Source organism: Eutrema salsugineum, unplaced genomic scaffold, assembly GCF_000478725.1.
Source record: "Eutrema salsugineum unplaced genomic scaffold, Eutsalg1_0 scaffold_9, whole genome shotgun sequence".
In the NCBI taxonomy this organism is placed as follows: domain Eukaryota; kingdom Viridiplantae; phylum Streptophyta; class Magnoliopsida; order Brassicales; family Brassicaceae; genus Eutrema; species Eutrema salsugineum.
The window spans coordinates 3271399-3287869 of NW_006256342.1; the positions used below are offsets into that span (position 1 = coordinate 3271399).

Consider the following 16471-nt stretch of genomic DNA (forward strand, 5'->3'; position numbering starts at 1 on the left):
CGTCGTCCACCGATAAAGCGTATATAAAAGAGAGATAGTGATTGAAGTTAAATAAAAAAAAATTACAGGGGAAAACAGATCTGGTTTTAAGGAAATTAAACTTATTTTAAGTTGGAAGTCAACGCGCGTCTCTAAATTTCTCCTCCTACAATTACCGAAACCTTTAAATGCTCTCTAAAGAACCCATGTTTTAAATTACGATCTAGAGTGAAGAAGAGTTGTGATATAGAGAGAAGAAGAAGAATTGTGAAATATTTCTGTATATTGATCAAAAAGATGAGAAATGGAGTATGCACACATTATATCCAATGTGAACTTATTAATGTTTTGTTTTCTACTCTTTATCATAATAGTATTTCATAAATTGTTTCAAATAGATGGACAAAACTAACTTCTTTGCTTATGAAATATTTCTGTTAATTGGGAAGGAGTCTTCTCAATCTTCTCACTAACGAATTTCTTTACTAGATTAAAACAAACAAAAAAAAAACAAAAAAATTATACTAGATCCACCAAAAATTACAAGTTGTGTGTATGTGTGTAAATGAAGATATCATCAAGTAACTGTGTGTTGCAAGAGATCAAGTAAATTGTTACAAAATAAACGATTCAAATCAACTTACAAAGTCTATGAAAAAAAAAATCAATTATCTATAGGAAGAGGGTACTTACAATACCTATCATTCTTCATACACATAAAGAATCTCTCATAAGCCGAAGCCATTTGTGTCGCTGTAAACATCGAAAGAGCGTATCCCTTACAAGCTTTTCCTTTTATCTCCAAAACGCTAGACCCATCTCTTACAACAGAATCCAACGTCTCAACAAGAGATCTCACGTTCGGAGAAAACGTGTACCCAAAACGCTCATCCACAACCACTGTCCCAACAATGCTCGGATAATTAGGCGCCACCACCGGTTTCCCACAATGCATTGCCTCAATGATCGTCAAGTCAAGCCCTTGTGGTCTCAACGTTGGATTCACAAACACATCTAATGCGTTATAGAATCCAGAGAGCTCTTCTGGCTCTAAAGATCCTAAAACCCTAACGTTTTCACCTAATTCCGCGTATCTTCTCCCCCAAGGACCAGATCCAGCCACAAGTAGATACACTTGCGGGTGCGTTTTAGCGATCAAAGCAAACGCTTCGTAGAGAAGTGGATGTCCTTTGTCTCTCACCAAACGTCCAGAGACACCCATCACAATAACTGTCCCATTACCATCAGGAACACCGTGTTTGGCCCTGAATCTAGCTCCAGATTCAGGGGAATACACAAACTTGTTCTGGTCAACGCCGTTGACTATAACGTGAACGTTTCTCTTAGGAAGCTGATAGATGTTAACAAGAACCTCACGCGCACTGTTGCTTATGCAAATGTGGTGTTTATAGCTCGAGAAGAATCTGATTTCGTTGACGAGTCTAGGCATCATTTGTTCAAGATCAGAGCTAGGATGCTCATTCGAGTAATAAAGCTCTTGAAAAAGCTTGGAATGTATTATCTCGTACCAGATTCCATGCCACGTCACAGCCACGTCACCTTTAGGCACCATTTTGATTCGCCAATGAGGCAGAGAAACACTCTCAGTGTGAACATAGTCAAAGGGATGATCATCTACACCGTTGATTCTTTGGAAGATCTCGAAAGCCTGTGTTTGGTTAAGCACGCCGTTTTTGTTTGGAGCAAAGTAGATGTGTAGATCTCCTTTGTTGTAATACTCTTGTATGTTTTCATGGTTACTTTTGTCGGAAGAAACCGTGAAGACGTGAACTTCGTGGCCTCTTGAGGCGAGAGATGTGTAGAGAGTGTATGCGTGACGCTCCATTCCTCCCGGAATCGAACCAACGGGCCATGACTTGCAGAAGACGGCGAGTTTTAGCTTCTCGGAGATTGGTCCGAGAGAAAGTTTGTTCCAAGGGAATGTTAGGTCTCGAAGATCTCCGACGAACGGGGGATTTTCCAGCGAAGAAGTCACCGGAGAGTAGTCGAACTGTGAGAAGAAGATGTAGTAAGAAGAACAGAATATGAGTGCTAATGTAATGATTGTTGTGAATCTGAATGGAAGTGAAGTTGAAACAGAAGAAGAAGAAGATGGAACTATTCTTGAAGAATGATTCTTGAAGGCCATTTCTTTTGTTTTCGTTTATTCGATTTTTGTGAACTTTTATTGCAACTATTCAAGATGATTCTTTGCTTGAAATTCGGATCTTTCTCAAATTTCTTTTTAACAGTTCGATTCTCAATGGAATTGCACATGGCTTAGCTAATTTTATATGTTTTCCACATTCAATTAAAGTCAAAATCTCTTTGCATTAACTGGGGTTTGTGACTAAACCGTGGACGCCCATGTGAATTTTTCGTCCTGGTTAGTTCCGGTTTGGTATTTAGTTCGGGACACGTAGGCGTTATTACCCAGTCACACTTTACACATGTGTTGTTATTCCCCTAATTTCTCGGATTCTTTAGGCGCGTGTGCCAAAAGCGCGTGTATCTACGCCTATCCTCGCGACGCTGCGACTCACAATTGCTTCCTAGGGTTTCGTTGTTGCAATCCGAGCCAATGTTCATGAACCACGGATCCTAACCCCTTTCTGTCTATCTCACCGATCTTCGATTCCTTGTTTCGAATCCCCAATATTGGCACTATCCGTGAAAAAACGCAGAAAACCCCTAAATTTCCCGTTCAGAGAAATTGTCAACGAGGGAATGGCGTCTGGTGCTATAGCCGGTGATGGAGTATCGAAGGCGAAGCATAAATGGAGCGACAGTGGCAACAAAAGCCAAAAACGATCGAAGCCCACGATGGCGGCGAGACAGGAGAAGCCGATTCCGCTCGTGTCTCCTTCGAACTCGATTGGGTCTGAGGAAAATCATCAGATGATGAAGATAAGTCTGAGCTCAATTTCGAAGCTTGAAGTCAGGAACTTGAAGCGGAAACTAATGGCTGAGCTTGACGAAGTTAGGAGCTTGATCAAGCGGTTCGAACCACGAGGTCACAACATCGCCGGAGATTTTGGGCTTGGGCTTGCGGTGACGCCAGTGCCCAACAAGAAGCTCAAAACAGCAAACGGTGGTAAGAAGAGCGGACACGGAGCTGCTGATAAAGGTACTGTTCAGGTTTTGAAGAACTGCAACAATTTGCTTACGAAATTGATGAAGCATAAGTTTGGATGGGTTTTCAATACGCCGGTGGATGCAACTAGGCTTGGTTTACATGATTATCACACTATTGTTAAGAAGCCTATGGATTTGGGTACAGTGAAGACTAGGCTGAGTCAGAGTTGGTATAAGTCACCCTTGGATTTTGCTGACGACGTGAGACTTACTTTTAACAATGCAATGTTGTATAATCCTGTGGGGCATGATGTGCATCGTATGGCTGAGTTTCTGTTGAACTTGTTTGAAGAGAAATGGCCTCCACTTGAAACACAGTATGAGCTTCTCAATAGAAGGCAACAGCCAGCCGCCAGAGATATCGATTTCCGTCCTCCTGTATCAACAAACACTCATTATGTAGAGCCATTACCATTACGAGCTCCTACACCTTCCCCGTCTCCTCCTCCTCCTCCTCCTCCTCCTACAGTAGTTGAAAATAGAACTTTGGAGAGAGCAGAATCTATGACAAACCCAGTGGAACCTGCACTTCTAACTGTTTCCCCTGAGAAGCCTGACGACAAAGAGGCATCTGGAAATAGGGACTTAACGTTTGACGAGAAGCGGAGACTTAGTGAAGACCTTCAGGATTTACCTTTCGACAAGCTAGAGGCAGTTGTTCAGATTATAAAGAAGAGGAATCCGGAACTCGCTCAACAAGACGATGAGATTGAGTTAGATATTGATAGTCTTGATCTCGAAACGCTTTGGGAGCTTTACAGATTCGTGACCGAGTATAAAGATAGCTCGAACAAGAGAAAAGAGGATCAGGGAATGGACTCAGAAAGAGATGCGGAATCGGTTCACAATAGTGTCCATGAACCGGTGAGAGGAAATCACTAATTGTTATTCACTTCTCTTGCTTTTTCCGTATTCACTGGTATAGGCTCTAATAACATCATGTTGCTTCTTTTGTGTTCACAGAACACTCTAGTAACTGGCCCTGGATCGCCAAAAGCTACAGAATTAGGTGAGATTTTAGTTTATAAGATTGTATCAACTTCTACTATATTAGTCTTTTCGCCCCACTGCAATAACTCTTCTTTAATCTTGTTTTCCCATTTTAGGTCATGTGGCATCTCCTGTTCGACAAGAAGTAAATGCTGGTGGATCAAGTAGTTCTAACAGTTCTAGTAGTGGTTCAGGCTCGTGTTCTAGTGGTAGATGTTCAAACTTGTCTACCTTCTTCTTTCTTATTAGTATCACATTTCCAAACCAGTTTACTCACATTCCTCTTTCCTTATGCAGATTCTGACAGTGACAGCTCAGGGCATGGATCTGATATTGGTAATTAACCAAGATTGTGAAACTATTTAGCATAGGTGGAACCATCGTGTTGTCGATTTCAAAATTAGTGCATCTCTTTCAATAGCAAAGCTAGGTTGCCTTTTTTTTTCCAGCTGCTCCCCCATCAGATTGTTTCTGTATTAGAGTTCTTGTTAACTGTACAGAAAAGTGAACATGTTAAGTGTTTTGGTTCGGGCTTGTCATCAATCGAACAGGCTTGTTTCTTCTTAATTGTTTTTTGTGTTATATGTTGTTCATAACTACGCCATTACTGGATTTTCTCCAGTGACCAGTCTTGCTGGGCCAGATCGAAGAATACTTTGTAGACGAATAATTGGTCTTTTATAGTCTTTTATAGACGAATACCTTATCATATCGCTACTTTAGACCAATTAACAAAAAAAAAAAAAAAGACATGCTACCTAATGTAGAAATTTCACCAACTGGTGGTTACATCGAACAAAGTCATTTGTTGATGCTTGTATCTGAAGATATTCGATTCTTTCAGAAACAGCATAGATTCATGAGCTCAACAGCCAGAAGAAGAAGAAGTTCTAAACGAGCTGATTCTTCTGTCGACTCTGTTTCAAATGTCGATACAAACTTCTGCAGATTCCCGGATTGTTAAGTCCATCTTCCAACTTGTGCTTGTTAGTCTTCTAGTTTTAGGATCCACAAGATGGATCCTTGATGAACTCAAGAGCAACGAGAGTCGGATATTACAACTCTATGGTTTCAGACAGAAAGACTCAGTGTTTGTTACCAAAGAGGATCAGCTTGATGAGAGCTGCAATGTCTTTGAAGGACAATGGGTTTGGGACAATGTCTCTTACCCTCTTTATACAGAGAAGAGTTGTCCGTATTTGGTCAAACAAACAACATGTCAACGAAACGGACGACCTGATTCTTATTATCAGAATTGGAGATGGAAACCGAACTCATGCGACTTGCCCAGGTAAGAAAGGAAAAAAAGCACGTGTTGATCATGCTCTCAGATCCAAACTTGACTAGTGACTTAAGATAATCTCTTGTGATGTTTCAGGTTCGATGCTCTGAAACTGTTGGACGTGTTGAGAGACAAAAGAGTGATGTTCATAGGAGACTCAGTGCAGAGAAGCACGTTCGAGTCAATGGTCTGTATGGTGCAATCAGTAATACCTGACAACAAGAAGTCTTTTCATAGGATTCCTCCTATGAAGATCTTCAAAGCTGAGGTACGTCAAAACACACATATACCTAGTAAAAAGAGGCAAAGATGGTTTCTTATATAAAAATGTGTATGCAATTTGATCAGGAATACAATGTATCGATCGAGTATTACTGGGCACCTTTCATCGTGGAATCAGTTTCGGATCATGCAACTAATCATACAGTACACAAAAGGTTGGTTAACCTCGACGCCATTGAAAAACATAGCAAGAGTTGGGAAGGTGTCGATGTTCTAGTCTTTGAGAGCTATGTATGGTGGATGCATCAACCTAAGATCAATGCAACGTAAGCTATATAACAGATAACCAAAATCGAAGTTGCTTGCATTCTCTTTGATAACAAAAATTTGTCTATGCAGGTTTGGAGATGCCAGGGAAGTCAAAGAGTATAATGTGACGACTGCTTATAGAATGGCGTTAGAAACATGGGCCAAGTGGTTAGTGACGAAGATCAATCCCGTTAAGCAAAGAGTTTTCTTCACGAGTATGTCTCCAACACATCTCTGGTATGTCCCATCAGAAAACAAAACATAAAAGACTTCAAAAAGCTAGACAGATAATAGATAGTTTTCAGTTAGTGATTTTGGCGTGTAATCTTTGGCAGGAGCTGGGAGTGGAATCCAGGGAGCGATGGAACCTGTTATAATGAGTTATACCCAATAGACCAACGGTCATACTGGGGCACAGGGTCAAATCAAGAAATCATGAAGATAGTTGGAGATATTCTAAGCAAAGTTGGAGAACATGTCACGTTCCTAAACATTACGCAACTGTCAGAATATAGGAAAGATGGACATACGAGTGTGTATGGAGAACGGAGAGGGAAGCTCTTGACTAAGGAACAGAGAGCTGATCCGAAAAACTATGGAGACTGCATCCACTGGTGTTTGCCAGGTATTCCTGATACGTGGAATGAGATTCTCTACGCATATTTGCTACGCAGTCATCGGAATTCCTTCTGATCCTTTCCCTGGGACTGTCATAGCTCAAGAATATGAAGTTTTACCATCAATGGTTTTTAGACAGGTTTTCTTTTTGAGCAGATAAGAAAGCAAGCAAAGATAGGATAATTTTTTTGGTATTAATTCGTTGTCAAAAAACCTTTGCATCTCAGAGCAGACCAGCTCGTTTGCTATGTCTTTAATAAAGCAATAAAAGTCTCACTCAGGATAATACACAGGCCGGATTTTAACTATATGACCGAGAGCATTAATGTCACAATAGCTCCCACCGGGAATCTTCTGGTTCAAGTACATGTGAGCTTTTGGAGTCTATGGCTTCCTTATGTTCAGAGTCTTCCTTGACCAGATCAGAACCCATATCTGCATCTCCGAACCAAATTGCAAGCTGCTCATACTCCTTCTCTCTTCTTCTTTTCGTAGTTAAAGCATCAACGATCTTTCTCTGTTGATGATAGAAAAAACGTAAAGTTATGCAATTGGAACCTTGAATGATCTGAATTTATCACAACAGACATATGTAAGAGAAAGAGGGAGGAAGCAAGGAACCTTGAATGATCTGAGTTTCTTGGTCCTAACACGCAGTGCATAGAGTGCACTGTCGTCAACAGATGAAGGGTCTTCTCGCAATGCCACGTCGTAGAATGCATCGGTATCCAGTGAAGCAATATCAGATTTTCCATTAAACAAATCATCTAGATTACCTAGAGAAATAACAAAAAAGTGTTTCACATGTTAAAGGAAAGAAAGAAAAAACACGTTACGAGGCAAATTAAAGGGTCTACTTCAAGCACAAGCAGGAAAGAGTAGAAGTAAATAGCTAGAGAAAAGAGTAAGTGAAGCACCAACCCTCATCAGAGGATCTCATGCTTGCCACAGTATATTGAACAGGTACATCCGGAATTCTTGTGGCGATAAGACTTAGATCTGAACCAAGCGCAGCTAGAAAGGCGTCATCATCATCATCATATTCTACTACACTCACAAAACTTTCCACAGAACTTTGAGTAGATTGAGGTTCTTTGGAATCTGTCCACGATTCCACTCTAACTTCTTCTTCTATACTTTCCTCGCCCGGATAAACCAAACGGTCTCCAGCAGAATTATGCTGAGGAGTTAAAGTGTTTTTAGTGATCTGAGACTCTTCAAGATCGGTAGTTATTGGTTCTTCATCATCACCAAGAGATGTTAGATTACCATCACAGCACTCTTTTGGCAATGGAGCTCCAGAGAGTACTATATCTCCATCAGGCAACGAGGAGGCTGATAAAGTCTCCTTCAAAATATCCTCTTCAACTCGTTCCTCAACGCGAACATATCCTGAAATATCAAAGTTCTGATGTGAAGGTGGATCAAAAGGGCTTTTGCAACTCGGTAGAGCAACGCGTTCATGTTGCTTCTGCAGATCAGAAGTTACAGAAGATTTGTCCTCCTCCGCGACTTCCTCTGGTTCACATCTTACAGATTCCCATCCTGAAGGATCACTTGATTTCAGACAATGTGTGTTCTGGCCAAATATAATAAACCATCACTCAATCTCTCAACTCTATAACATTATATAATAATCAGCAATGAAATTCTAGAGAGGAGTACCTGTGAAGTAAAAGTGTCCACCTCCACAAGTATCGTTTCAAGCTTGTTGTAGATTTTACCAAACCATGATCTTCCTTTGGATTCTGGACCCATGGTTAACTCTACACAATTTTGCACAAACACTTTGATTAGGCCACAACATCATCTCAGTTAAGTCCCAACTTAGAAACAGCAAAAAAAACTTAGAAACAGCTCAAAAACCCTGACTTTAGAAAATTAGCTATTGTCTCGGAAAAGATGAAAATTTCAGAAAAAGAAAAGACTACTCTCTCGAATCGGTGACCAAAGCACGAAGATCGCTAAAAAAGAGAGAAACTCATACACGAATCGAATTACATAAAAAAAAAAAAAAACGAGACTTTCAGAATTCAAAGTAAAGCATCGACGAGAGAACGGAGAAAAGAGAGAAAAGAATTACCAGAGAAAAGTTAAGGAGGAGACTACAAAATATCATAGGACGAACGAAGGAGAAAAATCTGAATAGAATCATCACACAACAATAAATAATAGCTATATATATGACTTTTTTTAAGGGTGGGTTTAAGATTTATTTGTTTTCCTAATTCAAGTGGATATCAATATTTCGGTCATACATGCATGGGCTTACTTTAGTAAAGTCAATACATGTGGATTCTGTTGAGTATTTTAAATGGGCTTTTAATTTCAAGCCCAATATAACTTGAGTGCTCAAAACGGGTCATGAATCACGCACGCCGCAAGTGAACAAAACTATATATGTGTACGCATACGTATGTGTACAATGCTTCTAGAGGAAAAATCCAAAATTAGAAGACGTGGATCATCCCACGTGGAGGAGATGACCAATGAGAGGCATGGCTCTGGCGATAATCTACATTGGGAAATGTGACTACAGATTATATATCCCACTTTATATAGTCCCACTCCAAAATATTTATATTTTTTTTTGGTTAAATTCCATTCCCATTAGATGATGTGTGCATATAAATGCAACCATCTCATATTGTATAAAAATATAACTGTATCTGATTACTCATATATACACAGTGTAAGAGATCATAGAGATAGACATGGCGACTTCCACATTCTCGTCTCGTGGTGCACAAACGATGAACACCATGTTCGTCAAGTAAGTCTATTTGCATGCCATATTGATAATGCTGATGCAGATAATATTTTATGCATGCAAGATCGTAGAGTTATGATTATTTTGTTATATTTACACATGCAATTTTTACAAACATATATATGTATAGGCCGATGCTTAGGAAATCGATCCACAAGAAGAGTGCTTCGCACGACATAGTGAGGGAGACGGCGAAGACAGACTCTGGAGGCGCCGGAGAGGAGATGAAGACGATGAGAGGTTTCTCCGTCGCCGGAGAGACGTCGTCGTCAGCGAATAGTTGGGTCCCACATGAAGGCACGGGAATATACTATCCAAAGGGGCAAGAGAAAGTGATGCAAGATGTGCCACCTCCTCCAGCTGGCAGCCACGTGGACGAGCTCGTTAATTGGTTCTCTTGATGATGGCAAAAGAAGCTCTATTGTTCGTTCTCTCTGTGTTCGTCTAATTATTGTTGTAAGGGGGCAAAAAACTTTAATTTTCTGTGTCTTCTGATACATATGTGTGTAATTAAGTTGTAATATGTATGGTAATATAATCGATGATGATGATGAATAATGATGGTGATGGTAGATAAATGAAATGAGTTAAGTACCAATTCATGCATGTAGCAAAGTAACTGATGTTTTCATCGATTTGTTTGCTAATTACCTTTCAATGGCCTAACTAAATAACGCTTTGTTACGTGTTAAGCTTTTACTCAATCCCAATGAAAAAAATTAATCTCATCATGACTAATTGGAAGTCTGCAAGTAGTAACAAAGAGAAGATTGAACGTGGGACCGAAACTAGTCTTTGTCTTCAAGAACCACAGATTTAGCTACTATCAGACAAGAAACAAGAATGGCATTTTTTTTTTCCTTTTTGAACAAATGGCTCTTCTTCTTCAAAATCCTATCTTGGTGAGAAAATAAAATATTTTTAAAATGTTAAAGTTTTAGAAAAATTCAACTTTTGTTTTGTAACGGAAGAAGTTTTAATTGTGTTGTGATTTGAGAGTTTTAATGGCGATTGCGAACATATCTTTGCGTTTCAAGTTTCCTCCACAACAGTCTTCATCCTCTTCCACATTCAACAGCACTTTAACCTCACTTAGAAAACCCTTTTCCATCGCTTGCTCCAAGCCCTCGTCTATCTCGGCCGCAGATGACGGCAGCAAAGGAGCTAACGACGGTGGCGCGAAGCCGAGGAAGTTGTCGGAGCAATCGTCGTGGGAAGTAAAAGATTCGGAAGGGAAGGACTATCTCTATAGGCTTGGAGCGGAGTCAGATAACGTTAACATAGCCGTCGGAGCACGAGCCGGCATGATCGATGACGTATTCATCGGAGATTTCCTTGGAAAAGATTGTTAAGTCTCGTTTCTTATTTCTGGAAAAAAAAAGCCCACTTTTTTTTTGGAATTTCGGTTATGTCCAAATAACTCAAATATTATGGCTTGATGTTGGTGCTGTCTCTGATAAGGAGTGTTAACAGAAGTTGTATATCTGATGATTTGCAGCTGATATTGTGTTTGATTATCGTCAGAAGGCGACGAGGTCCTTCGAACATCTTCAAGGAGATTATTACATTGCCCCAACGTTCATGGTAAATGTTGTCTATCTGCATCAGTGTAGCCAATGAGCCAATGGGTTTGATGAATTTCAGAAATGTTTGCTACCAAGTTGCTTACTATGTTAATTCTTCTTTTTTCTTTTCTTTGACAGGATAAAGTTGGTATGTTTTCTTGAACTATCCCTTGGTGAAGATTAATGAATATACACATCGGTAACTAGAAGTTGGATTATAGGGTTCATATTTGAGTGCTTAAAAGTCTGGAACTTTTGATATCTTGATTTCATTTGTGATGTTTCTTTCTTCCTTTCAGTTTACCTTAACATGTCGATTTTCGATTGCCTCCTGCAGCAGTCCACATTGTGAAGAACTACCTTGCTAGTTCTCTAAATATAAAAATCCCATTGATCTTAGGTACTGAATGCCTCATGCTTCTCCGTTTTGATCCCGTGATTGAAATCTCGCTACCGTCACTTGAACATTGCCGTTATTTTCCATCTCTCTAGGTATCTGGGGCGGTAAAGGACAGGGCAAAACGTTTCAGACCGAACTTATTTTCAAAACCATGGGAGTTGAACCGGTTATAATGTCTGCAGGAGAGTTGGAATCCGATAGAGCTGGTAATTTTCTCCAACTTTGTTTACTCCTATATCGTCAGGTCTAAGGTCTATGTAGTAAACCATGTCCTAGAATCTGGTTGCTTTCAGTGACAATCGTGGTATCGAAAGTTCTCATCTTTCTAGTATTCCGTATCAGGGGAACCGGGAAAACTCATACGTGACCGCTATCGAACAGCCTCACAAGTCATTCAGAATCAAGTTAGAAGCTTTTCTTACCATTCTCAGTCTTGCTACACCTATTTATCTATATGGGTTTGGCTTGAACTGTGATGATGACCTGTAATGCAGGGGAAGATGAGTGTTCTCATGATCAATGATATTGATGCTGGCCTTGGTAGATTTGGTAAAAAGTCTTAATTCCAGATAGCTTTAAGCTATGTTGCTTTTATTCCGCAGAGATGATCTTCTTAATTGAGTTTATTGCTCTCTGTTTAGGGGAAACACAAATGACTGTGAACAACCAGATAGTTGTCGGTACTCTGATGAATCTTGCGGATAATCCTACAAGGGTAAGTGTGGGACAAGACTGGAGAGAAGCTGACATTGTAAACAGAGTTCCTCTCATTGTCACAGGGAACGATTTCTCCAGGCTCTATGCTCCACTGATCCGTGAAGGAAGAATGGAGAAGTTCTACTGGTAATAACACACACAGATTACAGTTCATTTTCCTGCAAATATGGGATCTTTCCTGATTCTGACAAAAAGCTTGGAGTGTGTTGTTTAAAAACAGGCAGCCAACTCGTGAAGATATAGTTAACATTGTTAGTAGAATGTATGAGAAAGATGGGATATCGCGGAAAGATGTTGTTAGCATTGTTGATAAGTTTCCAAATCAAGGTAATATATCTACTATCTCGATGATGAATACGAAGGTGCAGTGTGAAGCTTCCTTACTCCTTCATTATTTATTGCAGCACTTGACTTCTATGGAGCTCTGAGGTCACGTACATACGATAGATCTATCCTCAAGGTAACTTAACTTCAGCCATGAACAACTAATTGTTACAGAGAGGATCTCTGTATTGAAATGGCTAATCTCTTTGTTGTAACAGTGGGTAGATGATGCTGGAGGAATAGAGACTCTAGGGAAAACTCTTCTCAGGTGTAAAAAGACCGAAGAGGTTCCTCAATTTATTCCCCCTGAGGTAAATGCCATTTCAGGCTTCACAGTGATCACTCTCTTACTCTTACAAAATTTTCAAGCTTCTGTTCCAATTGGGATCATATGAAGGGTTTGTTTCATGATGGTGATAATGGTATGAACAGCAAACGGTGGAAGCATTGCTGGAATCAGGATACTCACTCATTAAGGAACAAAAACTCATCAACGAAACAAAGCTTTCCAAGGAGTACATGAAGAACATAGACGATTAATACCAAACAAACATCGATTTTTTTATTTCTTCTCATTATTAAAGTCGACTGGTTACAAAAAGCTTTAAAACATAACTGAATCGCTCTATAGAGTTTATTTTTACCAATTCATGAGCGCATGGAACCTAAAGCCAATACAAAACACGTTAGATGTGTATGCATCGCCACAGAACATGCAAATGCATACACAGTTTTCAAAAACAGCAACTATTTAAGAAGAAGAACTAAGGGCACAACAAAAGCCACCCCTTTCTACTTTGCTACACACGTTGAGATCTTCTTCCCTGTGACAACAGAAATGGTTTCAGACGGATTGTGTAATTATATTATATCTCTAAGTACAACGACAAAAATGCTTTTAGACAAGTGGAAATCAAGTACTTACAGGTCTCAGATTATCCGAATGAACCACGACATTTCACAGATCCACAGAGACATTTCCTCTTTCCATGTATAAAGCTCCCAATGCTAGCCTCGGATGTAGGGGAGACCCCATAGTCATATGTCAATTCTGCCAATGGAGAAATGTGACGAATGGCAAAGAAAGCAATGTGGACAACCGATTCACCGTTTCCTTCACAAATAACTGGCTGCCACAGAACGTTGGGAGAGCAACTGTGGTTCATGAACCGAGCTACATTTCCGAAATTCTTGGCACTGATCAAGAGTGGTGATGGGAGATTAAACTCCTCGGGGACTTCATCTGAAGGGTCTTCATCTACTAATGCAGGCTCATAATTCCACTTAAATGTGTTATAAACACGCGATGTGTCGAAGACAAACTCATCGTCTTCTTGGTCCGCTCTAAACTTCCCTTTGTCTTTGACCTCACCAGCATATTCACATATGAAAGAACCAGCTCGGATGGGATCCCACGAACGTAAACCCCAACCACGATTGGCTGTCTTAAACACTTCCAGGCGAGCTTTCAGTCCTGTCTGAATCACCTTGTTTTTGCAATTGGCATGACATGGACAAGTTGGGCCACATTCATATATCATTGGCCTCCGAGAAACAAGCATAGTCCCATTAAGGTAAGGGAGATCACCGCCATTTCTTCGGACGCAAGAGCAGTTAAGATCTCCCGGTGCACATGAGCCATGACAAGAACAACCAATTGTGGTCTGAGTTAGTTTAAACGTTTCCGAGTATTTTAGAGAGGAGATGTAGGTAAAGTAAGCAGGTCCCTTCTCCTCATCAACGTCATTCACAAGCGAAACAGGTTTACTTTCAGCTCCTGAAGTGAGATCTGGAAGGATAAGGCCTGTTCTTGTAGTCAAACCTTGCTCCCACTTCTTAACAGATTTCCAGGCGCCAAAAGCAGGTGGCTGACCAGGTAGTCTCACCAATTTATATTTAAATGTGTTGCAACCGGATTTCCCTTTCTCCACCCATGACTCTGAGATAGAATAGAGTCCATCATAAATATAGATCTTTCCTGTTTTACTAGCTGGATCCTCTTCCCCTCGTATGACTCTTACTCCATTGCCCTTCCTCAAGCTTTTCTCTAATGCCAGATTACCCCTTTCAAGTTTCTGATCAGATGCTTGTCCGTTCTTGTCTGCATTGCCGCCTTGTCCACTATAAATTAAAGACTCAGGATCCTGGGCTTCACCATCATAACGTCCAGATGAAACAATGCTAGTAGCTAAAGGCTCTTCATCTGCCCCGACCTTACTTGTTATATAGTCAATGCCAGCCATAGTCTGCATGTGAAGACCCACTAAACACATCTCTATCCGAGAAAAGAAGATATCCCCAACCTCAATTCCAGGAACTGTCCCAACTCTCTTCTTCATGTTTGTCCGCACCCCATTGCTCATCAAAGTACCTGCTGCTTTCGAAGTCGCGGCCTTTGCATACTCTACTTGGCTGAGCCGCCTCCTAACTGCATCAAAACGCATCAACACGCTGCTTACTAACTCCTCATTTCCATCTTCTCGCTCTGCTACACTGATCCCGCTGTCAAAATCTGCACTGAATCTTTTCACTACCTGAACATCCAAATTAGGCTCTTTGGGCACAGACTTCTCCTGTTTTTTCTTCGCACCAGTACTTCCCTTAGGACGACCAACTTTTCTTTTAGTTCCACTGGAGCTGCTGGGGTCATTTGATACAGTAGGTGTTCCATATGATCGAAGAGGTGGAACAAATGATGGAGGAGGTGTATTGACACCACTAGTTTTCTTAGGACGACCAACTCCTCTTTTAGTTCCACTGGAGCTGCTGGGGCCATTTGATGCAGTAGGTGTTCTATATGATTGAAGAGGTGGAACAAATGATGGAGGAGGCGTGTGCTGGGTTTGATTGAGATCTGGAGTATCTTGCGTTGGCTGTTGTCCTCCAAACGGAAAGAAAGGAGAATACTCAGAAGAAGAAGAGCCAAAAGGTGGACCTCCAACAAATGGTGGACCTTGATTACCATTTGGAAAAATAGGTCTCAAACTTCGCAGCGGTTTTACATCTAGCACTATTGACTTGTCATAATGGTTTGGATTTGGAACAGTATTGACCCCTGGAACTCCTTCCATTGCTAAAACTCCTGGCCAGAAAAAGTACCAACACTTAGATTAAGATCAGCATTAAACAAGTTTAGATTAGCGTGAAAGATCTGAGACTACTGCGTTTTCTCCCACAAACCTATTCCAAAGCTGTCAAATAAAATAAATATCACAACTGCATAGCCCCCTCGGACACACCTTGCCTAGTGACCTTGTGGGTTGTTCTCTGCGGTATTTAAAGTAGAAAGAATATTATAAGAAAAATGCAAAAGCAGTCTTTTCCATTCATGAGCTTTAATTAAACTATTTGAACATCCATACCCAAAATACAAACTTTGCTATTGTGAACCACAAAATGCAAACTTTGCTACATAAAAGAGCCATTCCATAAAACCTAAATGCATAGCAGCTGATGTCAAAAAAAAAAAAAAAAAATGCATAGCAGCTTGTTTCTGTTGCTCATACTCATTTTCTCTCAAAATGTACAAAGCCAAACAGCTTTTATAAACACCACTAGATCTTTCTTGCCTAGGGAAATCAAGATAAAAATGAAAAGGATCTTCCTTTCTTTTTTACATCAAGATCCCTACTTTTTACTCAAGATTCGAAAATCTAAAGCAGGATGCCGCAACTAGACGAACCCTTAATCGAGCATTAGAAAATACTATTTCAGATTCACCGGCTAAATCAAAACTATATCTACAGTGAAACATTCATTTATGCATATTCCAGATTTCAAAGAGGAAAGAAAAACAAGAAGAAATCAGATTGTCGTCACCAACCTGGCCAAGACGAGAGAATTAGAAATTAGGGCTCCGACTTAAAAAAAAAAAAAAGAATGAGAGAGAGAGAGAGAGAAAACTGAGGAGGATGCAAGAACAGAGACGACGAATTCTGACGAGAAAGAGTGAAAAAAAGCAAGTGGCAACGTGAACAGACGCCTTAAAGCATTTTAGATTTTGACACTATTGCACGCTCAGATGAAATTAGCAAAAGACGTTGGTCTTACAGAGAACTCGGTCCGTTAGATTCGCGTGTGCGTCATCGCTACCGTCCAAATAAAATTCAGATGGGCTTGAAAAAAGTGAAAGTAAAATATTTTTTTACAACGGTACAACC

General features: G+C 40.2%; 7 protein-coding genes across 11 annotated transcripts; 4 read left to right on the top strand and 3 right to left on the bottom strand.

Annotated features, from left to right (window-relative positions):
- Window positions 1-643: 643 nt before the first annotated feature.
- Window positions 644-2128, bottom strand: LOC18008921. Its single transcript, XM_006390526.1, has one exon. The coding sequence runs from the start codon at window positions 2126-2128 to the stop codon at window positions 644-646; it is 1485 nt and encodes a 494-aa protein (XP_006390588.1).
- Window positions 2129-2473: 345 nt separating this feature from the next.
- Window positions 2474-4671, top strand: LOC18009423 (transcription factor GTE3, chloroplastic). Its single transcript, XM_006390527.2, has 4 exons — window positions 2474-3978; window positions 4078-4123; window positions 4221-4313; window positions 4402-4671. Exons 1-4 carry the CDS (start codon window positions 2707-2709, stop codon window positions 4446-4448), a joined length of 1458 nt encoding a protein of 485 aa, XP_006390589.1. The 5' UTR covers window positions 2474-2706; the 3' UTR covers window positions 4449-4671.
- Window positions 4672-4969: 298 nt separating this feature from the next.
- Window positions 4970-6619, top strand: LOC18009248 (protein trichome birefringence-like 31). The gene is made up of 5 exons (XM_006390528.2): window positions 4970-5395; window positions 5483-5654; window positions 5735-5934; window positions 6008-6154; window positions 6253-6619. The coding sequence occupies exons 1-5, from the start codon at window positions 5031-5033 to the stop codon at window positions 6608-6610; spliced, it is 1242 nt and encodes a 413-aa protein (XP_006390590.1). The 5' UTR covers window positions 4970-5030; the 3' UTR covers window positions 6611-6619.
- Window positions 6620-6710: 91 nt separating this feature from the next.
- LOC18009049 lies at window positions 6711-8682 on the bottom strand. 2 transcript variants are annotated; one of them, XM_006390529.2, is made up of 5 exons: window positions 8619-8682; window positions 8201-8301; window positions 7457-8114; window positions 7157-7311; window positions 6711-7052 (listed from the first exon to the last, which is right to left on the bottom strand). In XM_006390529.2, the coding sequence occupies exons 2-5, from the start codon at window positions 8291-8293 to the stop codon at window positions 6864-6866; spliced, it is 1095 nt and encodes a 364-aa protein (XP_006390591.1). In that variant the 5' UTR covers window positions 8294-8301; window positions 8619-8682; the 3' UTR covers window positions 6711-6863. The 2 variants fall into 2 exon arrangements, with proteins under 2 accessions (XP_006390591.1, XP_024012385.1); XM_024156617.1 differs by lacking the exon at window positions 8619-8682 and having other exon boundaries at window positions 8201-8570.
- Window positions 8683-9149: 467 nt separating this feature from the next.
- On the top strand, window positions 9150-9870 carry LOC18008893. The gene is made up of 2 exons (XM_006390530.2): window positions 9150-9308; window positions 9436-9870. Exons 1-2 carry the CDS (start codon window positions 9250-9252, stop codon window positions 9704-9706), a joined length of 330 nt encoding a protein of 109 aa, XP_006390592.1. The 5' UTR covers window positions 9150-9249; the 3' UTR covers window positions 9707-9870.
- Window positions 9871-10192: 322 nt separating this feature from the next.
- On the top strand, window positions 10193-12958 carry LOC18009425 (ribulose bisphosphate carboxylase/oxygenase activase, chloroplastic). Its single transcript, XM_024154777.1, has 12 exons — window positions 10193-10652; window positions 10804-10889; window positions 11009-11018; window positions 11208-11270; window positions 11363-11476; window positions 11613-11674; window positions 11765-11819; window positions 11912-12113; window positions 12208-12314; window positions 12392-12447; window positions 12530-12622; window positions 12744-12958. The coding sequence occupies exons 1-12, from the start codon at window positions 10310-10312 to the stop codon at window positions 12849-12851; spliced, it is 1299 nt and encodes a 432-aa protein (XP_024010545.1). The 5' UTR covers window positions 10193-10309; the 3' UTR covers window positions 12852-12958.
- On the bottom strand, window positions 12870-16270 carry LOC18009426 (histone-lysine N-methyltransferase, H3 lysine-9 specific SUVH3). Of its 4 annotated transcripts, none has more exons than XM_024154767.1 (4): window positions 16135-16270; window positions 15492-15578; window positions 13237-15384; window positions 12870-13135 (listed from the first exon to the last, which is right to left on the bottom strand). In XM_024154767.1, the coding sequence occupies exon 3, from the start codon at window positions 15380-15382 to the stop codon at window positions 13247-13249; it is 2136 nt and encodes a 711-aa protein (XP_024010535.1). In that variant the 5' UTR covers window positions 15383-15384; window positions 15492-15578; window positions 16135-16270; the 3' UTR covers window positions 12870-13135; window positions 13237-13246. The 4 variants fall into 4 exon arrangements, with proteins under 4 accessions (XP_024010535.1, XP_006390593.1, XP_024010496.1 ...); XM_006390531.2 differs by having other exon boundaries at window positions 13237-15390; XM_024154728.1 differs by having other exon boundaries at window positions 13237-15393.
- Window positions 16271-16471: the final 201 nt, after the last annotated feature.

Bases quoted from the DNA above. Each gene is read 5' to 3' on its own strand.
- LOC18009426 (XM_024154767.1), bottom strand. From the start codon at position 15,382: ATGGAAGGAGTTCCAGGGGTCAATACTGTTCCAAATCCAAACCATTAT.
- LOC18009049 (XM_006390529.2), bottom strand. From the start codon at position 8,293: ATGGGTCCAGAATCCAAAGGAAGATCATGGTTTGGTAAAATCTACAAC. The intron at 8,115-8,200 runs GTACTCCTCTCT...ATATTTGGCCAG, and splicing joins TGGACACTTTTACTTCACAG to AACACACATTGTCTGAAATC. The intron at 7,312-7,456 runs GTTGGTGCTTCA...TTATTTCTCTAG, and splicing joins CATGAGATCCTCTGATGAGG to GTAATCTAGATGATTTGTTT.
- LOC18009248 (XM_006390528.2), top strand. From the start codon at position 5,031: ATGTCGATACAAACTTCTGCAGATTCCCGGATTGTTAAGTCCATCTTC. The intron at 5,935-6,007 runs GTAAGCTATATA...TTGTCTATGCAG, and splicing joins CAACCTAAGATCAATGCAAC to GTTTGGAGATGCCAGGGAAG. The intron at 6,155-6,252 runs GTATGTCCCATC...AATCTTTGGCAG, and splicing joins ATGTCTCCAACACATCTCTG to GAGCTGGGAGTGGAATCCAG.
- LOC18009423 (XM_006390527.2), top strand. From the start codon at position 2,707: ATGGCGTCTGGTGCTATAGCCGGTGATGGAGTATCGAAGGCGAAGCAT. The intron at 3,979-4,077 runs GTGAGAGGAAAT...TTGTGTTCACAG, and splicing joins ACAATAGTGTCCATGAACCG to AACACTCTAGTAACTGGCCC. The intron at 4,124-4,220 runs GTGAGATTTTAG...TTCCCATTTTAG, and splicing joins GCCAAAAGCTACAGAATTAG to GTCATGTGGCATCTCCTGTT.
- LOC18008893 (XM_006390530.2), top strand. From the start codon at position 9,250: ATGGCGACTTCCACATTCTCGTCTCGTGGTGCACAAACGATGAACACC. The intron at 9,309-9,435 runs GTAAGTCTATTT...ATATATGTATAG, and splicing joins ATGAACACCATGTTCGTCAA to GCCGATGCTTAGGAAATCGA.
- LOC18008921 (XM_006390526.1), bottom strand. From the start codon at position 2,128: ATGGCCTTCAAGAATCATTCTTCAAGAATAGTTCCATCTTCTTCTTCT.
- LOC18009425 (XM_024154777.1), top strand. From the start codon at position 10,310: ATGGCGATTGCGAACATATCTTTGCGTTTCAAGTTTCCTCCACAACAG. The intron at 11,271-11,362 runs GTACTGAATGCC...CCATCTCTCTAG, and splicing joins AAAAATCCCATTGATCTTAG to GTATCTGGGGCGGTAAAGGA. The intron at 12,448-12,529 runs GTAACTTAACTT...TTGTTGTAACAG, and splicing joins ACGATAGATCTATCCTCAAG to TGGGTAGATGATGCTGGAGG.